The sequence below is a fragment of the Neophocaena asiaeorientalis genome, unplaced genomic scaffold (genome assembly GCF_003031525.2).
Source record: "Neophocaena asiaeorientalis asiaeorientalis breed wild unplaced genomic scaffold, Neophocaena_asiaeorientalis_V1.1 scaffold694, whole genome shotgun sequence".
Lineage (NCBI taxonomy): Eukaryota > Metazoa > Chordata > Mammalia > Artiodactyla > Phocoenidae > Neophocaena > Neophocaena asiaeorientalis.
The window spans coordinates 595,718-605,303 of record NW_020174226.1 but is presented as its reverse complement, the minus strand read 5'-3'; the positions used below and the strand labels follow the sequence as shown (position 1 = coordinate 605,303).

Sequence of the window (9,586 nt, the reverse complement as noted above, 5' to 3'; positions counted from 1 at the left end):
GGGGAGCCGCCGAGCGGACGGGAAGCAACCAGAGGAGGCGACGGACCGGAAGCGGAAGTGGCCGCGCGACCCGCCCAGCCGCCCCGTCTGCGGCGAGCCTGCGCAGTGGCTACTTCCGAGGACACGCTCTCCCGCGTGCCGTCACTTCCGGCGCGCGGGAGCCGTCGTCAGGAGCCACTTGCCTCATTTCCGCCCGCCTCCGCGAAGCCCCGGGTACGCGCACGGAGAGGCGGGGTTTTTCGAAGAGACCGCATCGTCGTCCCCAGACCGCCCCCGCGCGGTAGCCCCAGCCCCGCTAGACCATGCCCCACCGCGGTGCCTTGGGACGATCTGAACTCCTGCGCCCACAGGGCTACCCGGATGCGCCCCTCCCCACTTCATACGGGGGCCCGTCCACTGCACCCTCCTCCCCGGGGCCACGCCCTACGCCCGTCCTAGAGGAGCAGGCCACGCAGGCGGGGTGTGCCACCTCGGGTGTGCCAAGGGCACGGGTGCCCGTGCCAGATCGACAGTGTGGACAGCTGGGCCTCCCAGGGCCGAGCCTCAGCCTGGGGCCAAGAGAACCCCTGAGAACTGGAGGGGAGGGCGTTACACACACCGGACACGGAGCAGCTCCATAAAGTAAAATACAACAAAATGTTTAATGAGCAAATTCGTCTTAGCAAATATGAAACTGCCACAGAGAGTAGGAGAGGGACAGGGGCCACGGGGTGGGGGGCAGGTCTGGGGAGACTAAAGAGGAGAGAATCAACTATGTAAGAAACCAGGGAGGACACGGTGGAGAGGACCAGAGGCCAAAAGGACAGGAGCTGTGGTCCTGAAAGGGGAGAGCAGGGTATCGGGGCCGGACAACAAAATTCAAAATCATTTGGCCATAAAATATAAACATCCTTAATCGGTGCCATTCCAGTTGCTGCCGGCTGTCATTCGGCTGTCACTCCTCTGCCCATCGTCTTCAGAGGGGGAAAAGAGGGGGAGCTGGAGGGGGAGAAGCCCCAGCCAGCCCTGCCCCTGCCCTCCCCCGCCGCCTCTACCAGAAGTCCCGGCGGTGGTAAGAGTCGGGGTCACAGTATTTTGTGACAACCACTCTGTTGGCGAACTTGCGACCCGTCAGGCCCTGCATGGCTTTCTGGCAGTCAAACACAGAGGTGAACTCCACGAAGATCTGTGGGAACAAGACACAGGTTGTGAAGACCAAGGCCTTCCGGCCTCCAAGGATGCGCCGGTTCACTCACAGCAACCAGCCAGCATCTACCCAAACCCAGAACTCCGCGGGAGGGAGGGAGGTTTACCAAACATCCTCCAGCATCCCAGGATCAAAGAATGACAGAAGACAGAGACACGCAGAGGCATGGAGAATGAGAGCAGAGGAAGCTTAAGTCAAGAGCCCCAAAGGGCAGGGGACAGGGGTGAGCTCAAGGAGACCGGTCACTTATACTGAGTGTCTCCCCTGTACCAGGCACCATGCTGGGTGCTCCCCCAGCCACCCCAAGGGCCATGGGTGTCTCCCCCAGACAAGGGATGAAGTAAGGAAAGCTAACAAATTAGTACTCAAACCCAGGTTGATTCAAAAAAAAAAAAAAAAAACACCTGAACCTTGATCTGCTCAAGCTTCTCATCTTTCTTGAACCACCAGTTACAGAAGTGGAGGGAGGGGTGGATATAACCAGCCTAATTCAGAACATGGGGAGTTCTATAAAAACATGCCCCCTAATGCCTCAACAAGCAAAACGGCTTGCAAAACAAAACAAGAAGTGACAAAACTGATAAATTTTAAGGAATTTTGAAACCAAACTGCAAGGTTCCTTATTTTGATCAAAGCAACTATAAAAAGACATTTTTGACACAGTAAGGGAAATCGGAACATGGCTTGGGTAGACAGATACTAATGGTAATTTTGTTAATGTACTAATGGTACTGTATGGTTTCGTTAAAATAATTTTTTAAAGTCATCTGTTTATAGCAGTAGTTCTCAACCAAGGTGAATTTGTCCCCAGGGGACATTTGGCAATGTCTGGAGATGATTTTCATTGTCACAAAGGCATGAGTAACACTACTGGCATCTAGTGGGTGGAGGCTGGGATGGGGCTAAACATCCTACAGCACACAGCACAGGCCCCAAAGCAAGAGTGACCAGGCCCAAGACATCAGGAGTTCAGATAGAGAACTGTACTTAAGTGATATATGCGATATATCTTGTTTCAGGGGGGAAAAAAAGGGGGGGAATGGGAAGCTGAATATATAGAAATCAAGAATGATAAGATATTGGTAACCTGAAGCTGGGCGACGGGCCACTAAGACACTGCTACACATACTAGAATACGACTTTAAAAACATTATACTATAACCTTAACTCTATCGCCATGAAGGTTTCTCTCAACTCTCACGTTTTAAAAGAATGATAATAAAGTTTGAAAACAAATCACATAGACTGATCCCTGAGACCAGGCCGGGTCTTTCAATTAGTCACCCCCAAACACGTCCTCAGCCCCCAGGCAGCCTCCAGGCTCTCCTCTCTTGAGCCACGACGGCACTAAGGAGACTGACCTGTCATGGACGGGGTGTCTCCAGTGCAGCAGTTAGGGGCAGGTTAAGTCTGTCCAGACTGACACCTGAACAGGGATCAGGGTGCCTACCAGACCTCAAACTTGGAAGCAGCTCTGTCCAGCCCACTGCTCCCCGCAACATCTCTGCTGGGGTCTCAGGACCTCAAAGCCAGCCCCCCAACACTGACCATCGTCCCCTCCCCTCAGACCTGCTCAGGTCCCCTGCTTCTCACCTGCCATCTCTGCCAGGTCACCAAACCCAGAAGGCTGAGCATTTCACTGGCTCCTCCCCCTCCCCGGGCACACCCAGATCAGCCGCCATGGTCCCGGCATTCACAGGCCACTGTCTTCTTTCCATCCTCCTGCCTGCTCTAAATCAGGTCACCGTCTTTCACCCAGATGACCACAAGCTGTTAGTTCCCAAAGCTCCAAACATCACATGGCTGTCACCCCCCACCCCTCCAAATTCCCAGCTCTGCTTTGCACTCCATGCCCACCCCACCCCCCCACTGTAAGGCACCACCTCGATGTGCCAGGTGTTTCCCACGTTTAATAGCTTTCGAAGGCTCCCCCCATCCTCACTCGGAAGAACAGCCAGCATGCTTCCTAGCACCCACGTGGCCCCACTGCTCTCCGCTTCACGCCCTCCGGCTACACCAGCCACCTCGCTGCCTCTTGCCAGGACCCCACCTGCCTGCCGCGAGAACTGGGTGTCGCTCGGGCTTCACCAGCTCCTGACTTGCGTACCTGAACACAGGGCCCAGTGCGACGCTGCTCCCCTCCCAGCCACCACCGGAAGCAGCACACGCGCTGTCTCTTAACGTGGGCATCCCGCTGACCCACAAGGCGAGCAGCTACACAGGCTGCAGGCATCCCGGGTTGGGGGGGTTGGTGAGATGCTGGCACCTGGCACAGTGCCAGAGACAACGTGACTCGGTGAGCTCAGAATCAGATCCCAGAAATCAGAACCTAACTGTGGAGAAGGGCTCGGAGCTGCTGCTCGGACTCAGGATTGACACAGGTGGGCTCAGGAGAGTCCTTGGCAGCCGGAAGACACAGGTGGGTTTGCTGCTTTGGGGACTACTTTTAGCACTTTTCTCCCCCTTCCATAGACAAGGCCAAACCACTTACCCAAGATCACATGAAACCCAGGTTCTGAACCAAAGCTGCTTCTCTACAGAGGCAAGAGGCAAGTCCTCAGCCACAGCGGCACAGCACACGCGCTGTCTCTCGCCGCAGGCCTGGGCCCCCAGAGGCCCCGCTCTCTCTGGGTCAGAGTAGGGTGTGGGTGTGCGTGTGCCCGCACACGTGTGGGGACGGGGACGCTCACGAGAGCACGCTCCCACGCACCTTTCCACAGCCGGGCACCTCCACGCCGTCCACGGGGCGGGGGATCTCGATGGACTTGACGAGCCCGTACTTGCTGCATTCGTCACGCACGTCCTCCACGATCTCCTCGTACTCCTCGTCGTCCAGCAGCTCCTCGGGCAGGACCATGTTCATGAGGCACAGGACCTCAGTCGGGTGACCACCCATCTGCACCTGGGAGCTCATCAGGCCAGGCACTTGCAAGGTCACGGGGGTCTGGTTGATGGTACTCTGTGGGGCAGCAGGGGCAGGGGCGTCACGGGGCAGCTCCGCCCTCGCCCCCTCCGTGCCCACTTCCCCTGAGCCCTCCCCCAAGACGCCATCCCAGGGAAAGACCCTGCTCTATGTCCCCTAGCCAATGGAAGATGACGTGCCGGGGGGCTCACCAGCGTGGCATTCTTGGCTCCCACGCTTGCCCTCTGGACAAGCAGCTTCTTATCCCCCAGCTGCATCCCGTTCAGCCCCGCAATGGCCTGCGTTTGGAGAACGCGGGATGGGGGCACGCAGGAGAGAGGTACAGGTCAGAGGCCAGTAGCCTGACACCTCCCCCGCAAGCCCCACTACCCCATAGCTGGACACTGGTAGGGAAGAGGGCAAGGCAAAGGGGTGAGAGCTTGGCAAGAGCTAGAACCGAAGGAAAGGGGCCCCTATGCCCAGCCCTGCTTCGGGGTGGCCTCCTCCCACCCATCCTGAATAAGGGAGACCTCAGCGAGGATACAGAGCAGGGTGAGGGCAAGGACAGACTCGCCAGCGCAGGGTCCCAGGGCTCACCTGGTCTGTGACGTTGATGTCCACGTACTCACAGAAGGCGTAGCCCTTGGAGAGCCCTGTGGCACTGTCCTTGACCAGGTTGAAGGCCTTGAGAGGCCCAAACGATGTCAGCAGCTCTTTTACCTGCGGCAGGCCAAGACGCCATGAGAGTATGGACGAAGGCTGTGACGGGGGAGGGGCGGGAAGAGACGAAGGGTCTACCTGGTCGTCATTCAGGTAGTTGGGTAAGCCCCCAATGAACAGCTTGTGGGCAGAGTCCGGGACCACGGTGGACACGACTCCTAAGGGCAGAAGGGAGCAGACGGACTGTGAGTCCCAGCACCAGGTCGTTTCACAGACCCTGGCAGACGTCCGCAGGGAGAGGCCCGGCAGCCCCGGTCAGGCCGCGTCCCTCCCACCCATGCACCCTCCCCAGCCCCGCCTCGGAGGCGCACCCCGGCAGCACTCTTCGGGACGCAGAGCGACCCCAGCACAGCGGCACATCGGGGCCCTGGGGTCAGAGACACGAGCTCACACCCCAACCTGCCACCTGCTGCTGCGTCACCTGGGCAGGTTCCCTCGGCTCTCGGCCTGCTGGAGAGGCATCATAGGGATACACAACCTCTCCTTCAGCCTCAAGCCTCCACTCAGAGCCCTCCCCCAACCTGCCTCTGCCGAGACCAGATCTCCCCAGGAAGCCTCCACGACCTTTCCCCGTGGGCCTGCGCTATGCACAGCTACAGGTGTCCCTAGCCGCTCTCTGGCCTCAGTCACAGGCAACCTCGGAGGAGTCTGCTGTTCGGTGTCCGTGAGGGCTGGGACATGCCCGGCTCACTCAGCACCCTGGCAAGGCGGGGCCCACATCAGCCAAGCAGGTTTAACGACCACCGTGCGTCCACCCCAATCCTGCCCTCTCCGCTGAGCTTTTGACTCGGGTGCCTGCCAGGACTCAGCCCAACGTCTCGCACGCTTCCAAAACGTTGTCCTTCAATTCCTGGAGCCTCCCCACAGGGCGTAAACTACACAGAGCTCCAGGACGCCGGCTGGACACAAAGAGGGTAGAAACGTGGACCACCACCCACCCGGCCGGACCTGCTGTTCACTTTGAATTCAAGGCCCACTAGGCCCACTACTGCCAGACGCACCACCTTGCCTTCCTCTACAATCCGGCACCAGGTGGCCCCGCTCCACCTCCTCCTGACCTTGGAGAGGAGCAGGCGACACGGGGGATGGGAAAGAGCCTCAGACACTGACACTGCGCCCGCAGAAGGGCTCCCTCTCCCACCACCACCCACCAGTCCAGCCCCTCCGGCCCTGCCACTCCAACCAGCAGAGCCCAGCCGCATCGGGGTGGGGCATGCGATCCTCTGAGACGCAGCCTGGGCAAGGAGAGATGAGCAGAAGCATCTGGGAGCCAGGGCCACGGAGCGAGCACTCCACACCGGGCACCCCTGGCCCGACTCCTCCCAGCTACTCGTTTCACGTTCTCCCACCCCTACCCAAAGCACGACAGGAGGAGACTGAGGCCCAGGGAGCAGGCACCACGTGAGGTCACACACTCCAGAACCGCCAACTTCACAGGCAGGGAAGGGCTCTGCGAGGGTGCCGCCACAGGACACGGGCTGCGGTACAAGACTGCACAGCGGCAGCACTGGGGCCGGAGCCTGCCCCACCACACACCTCAGGGAAGCGCACGGCACCGAGGGCACCGGAGTTGGGCTCCCTGGGCCCCAGTCTGGGGTACGAGACTGAGTGAGGCTCCTCTGGGCCTCAGTGGCCTCATCTGTGGAACGGGGAGAAGCTCGCACCCCCCACCCCGAGCGCGTGGATGAGCACGACGGAGCCACACGAGCACTGGACGTGGGCTGGCGGCCAGGCTCGCCACCCCACGAAGGCCAGGCCGCGCCAGCACGAGGGAGCAGCGGGTCGGCGCCTCAGCAACCACAGCCCCTCCGTGCTCACTCGGTTCTGCCAGGGGAGAAGGGCCTGCTCTTCAGGGTCGCACGACCAGGAAAGCACAAGATAAATGGGGAACCCAGGCCGGTGTTGATGCCCAAAGTCAAAGCCCCGAGCAGCCCATCTCCTGACGGCACGCTCTGGGTGCCGCCCTGCTTCACACACCTGTTCTCTTCCAGAGGGGCTACCTCTCACCTTCAGCTCTAAAACCTCACCACCCGCCACAAGGCTGCCCTGGACCCCCAGGTGCCAAGCAATCCTTTCTCATACCTGCAGCGTCACCTGCCCCTCGGCAGGAGGACCGTGACCGCCTCGTGCACTGCTGTGCCCCTGGCACCCCCAGCACTGCTTTGTAGGATCCTCCTGGGGGAGTGGAGGAAGCCCCACAGGTAGGGGCCTCCGGAGGCAGAGTCAGATTCGCCCCTGAACTGAGGGGTGAGCCTGATCCAGGACGGGCACTCAGAGTGAAGCTAAATTCACAAATTCAAAGATGCTATGCCTTCCTGCTCCCAGTTTCCATCTCGTCTTTAGGGCCCCACTGCACAGTCAGGCCTGAGGTCAGGGAGCGCAATTAAGGTCTCACCCCTGCAGATGATGTACACTTACAGTTTCAGGTCAGTCCCCTTTTACCAAGAAAACCAAGTTACCTTCCAGGTTCCTACATTGTTTCTTTTCCAACCAAGCGTGTCTATCAAATTTTATCAAACGCTTTTATCAAATGCTTCTCCCGTTTATCGAACAGGAGATCGAAATACGACCTTTATTGCAAAGAATGTTTAACCTGCAGCCACCATCACTTTTCCTGCCATCCCGGCACCCAAGGAAGGAACAGACTCGCCCAGTCACTGGTGGCTGGACCCCCGGCCTCCCTGGGGAGATAAATCCCAGAAAGGAAGTCAGCCGTAGTAACAGAGCCTGCGACCGAACACTGTCCCTGCCCCTGCGATGCCTCTGGTTCCACAGGAGAGAGGTGACAAGTGGGGCAGCACAGGAGACGGCAAGGCAGACTCTCTGCGGTCAGGCTGCGCCACCCGGGGTCCCAGCAATCACGCCTCTGAGCACATCACTGCTCGCTTCCTGCCTCACTCCCCTCCTTGGTGAGAGGGCGCCCCAGCACCTACCCCAGGAGTCAAGGGCCACTGCAGCACGAAAGCAACTCAAACCACGCGCCAGTGCGAGTGGCTACGTGCCGATAGATCTTAAAGATCTGGCCCCTAGTTGTCACTTGCCGACCCTGTACTACAGGACAGTCACGATGACGGACACCTGATCCACGGGGCACACTTGGGACTGTGCTGGCCCAGGAAGCGGGAGAAGCAGTGGGCTCCTGTGTAAATAGGAATGAGTTAAAATGCAGGGAATTCACTGGAAAGAGACACAAAGGAACGTTCCGTGGCTTGATCTGGGAGGTGGCCCCACAGACACACGTGCACGTAAAGCGTCAGAAAGTCAGCAACTTCTCAAGTTTTTTTTATAAGCTAGAGAGATGTGCTGAATTTACCCAAACTGGTACGGTGGAAAACACTGGGGATGAGCCAGGGACCCAGCCCTGAGTCCCAAGGTGCCACCCCCTCTGGACTCCACATCCCCCATTTCACAAGGTGAAGAGCCAACTCAGTTTCCAAAAGGTGCCCTTCAGCATGAAGCCTCAGCCAGCAGAATGCCACGTTCTCAGCCCCCAAGGGTGGGGCTCACGGCCCCCACACCCAGAGCACCCGGTGCTCACCCTGCCTTTGCCTGAGAGCTGGGCCCCCAGTTCGGCTACCACAGCACTGGCCCCTCCAACCCCACAGCGTTCCCGGCCCCCAACAGGGCCCCTCACAGGCCCAAATCCTCACTTCCACTCGGCAGTCAACCACAGGGGTCAGCAAACAGCCTGCAGGTTCCTGTTTCTGTACAGCCTGCAGGCTTTCTGAAAGGTTATTTTACCACATGTGAACGTTACACGGCACCCAAACATCAGGGTCCACGGATGTTAAGGCATACGGGACACAACCACACCCACTCGCTTAGGGAGCACGCGTGGCTGCTTTCCTGCTACAACTGCAGGGTAGTTTCAACAGAGACCACGCGGCCTGCAGAGCAAAAAACAGTCACTCTCTGGCCCTTTACAGAAGAAAGTTCTGCCGACCCCAGGTCTACTATGTTACCTACCGACCTGAGGTGGTACTAAACACGGCTGCGGAGGCTGGCCCGGAGCACAGGGGTCGACGGAAAATCCACATCAGACCCCGCACCAGGAGCTCTACTGACCACCTGCCCATCCACACAGGCTCACCCACGCTCGTACTGACCCCGTGGTCCAGAGCAGCGGCCTCTCACTGCCCACAACACGTTCAGTCTGGCCCTGGCTCCGCCACTTACAAGCTATGAGTCCTCAAGCAGACCACAGCTCACCCTCTCTGGGTGCCGGGCGCCACCTCTGCAAACAGGGAGACGCCCAACGCCCAAAAATTCGAGGGCTGGATAAGACGACGCATACCCTCTGAAGCACTCGTGCTGCTTCCCCGTTAGCTCCAGCTGGCCTACAGAGGGAAAGGTGGGCAAGATCCCCACTCACCAGGCACATAAACAGAGGGATTCTCTGACATGCCAGGCAGGGGCTGGTAGTCGTGAGGCCTGCGGATCTTCAGCGACTGGCCCTGGAAGATGATGCCATCAAAGGCCATGGCCTGCGTGGTCTCGTCCACTGAGCGGAACTGAAGGAAAGAAAAGGAGGTGGTGAGGGACAGGGTGAGTGGCCAGCCAGCCCCCCCAACCCCCAAGGGCTCTGGGACAGCAACCTGGTAGAGAACGGACTGCAGAAGAGCCCAGTGGGAACAAGGGCTGCTGCAGACGGGCTGGGCCTGACCCCACCACATGCCTGGCTCACCTCTAAGAAGGCAAAGTTCTTGTCCTGGTTAATCTGCACTGCCAAAACGGGATTGCCGGGGGCCTGCGTCAGCCCCCCCAGGCGCATCTGGGCG

At 59.1% G+C, this 9,586-nt stretch overlaps 1 protein-coding gene across 1 annotated transcript in view; it reads right to left on the bottom strand.

Moving 5' to 3' along the window:
• Positions 1-892: 892 nt before the first annotated feature.
• Positions 893-9,586, bottom strand: part of U2AF2 (U2 small nuclear RNA auxiliary factor 2) — a 15,170-nt gene continuing 6,476 nt past the window's right edge. Inside the window, exons 6-12 of the mRNA XM_024755215.1 lie at positions 9,493-9,586; positions 9,181-9,319; positions 4,887-4,966; positions 4,686-4,808; positions 4,301-4,387; positions 3,897-4,145; positions 893-1,165 (exon numbers count right to left, since the gene is read on the bottom strand). The exon at positions 9,493-9,586 is cut by the window's right edge and continues 23 nt beyond it. Coding sequence (XP_024610983.1) covers positions 1,031-1,165; positions 3,897-4,145; positions 4,301-4,387; positions 4,686-4,808; positions 4,887-4,966; positions 9,181-9,319; positions 9,493-9,586 — 907 coding nt within the window. The 3' untranslated portion in view covers positions 893-1,030. The remainder of the gene's footprint in view (positions 1,166-3,896; positions 4,146-4,300; positions 4,388-4,685; positions 4,809-4,886; positions 4,967-9,180; positions 9,320-9,492) is intronic.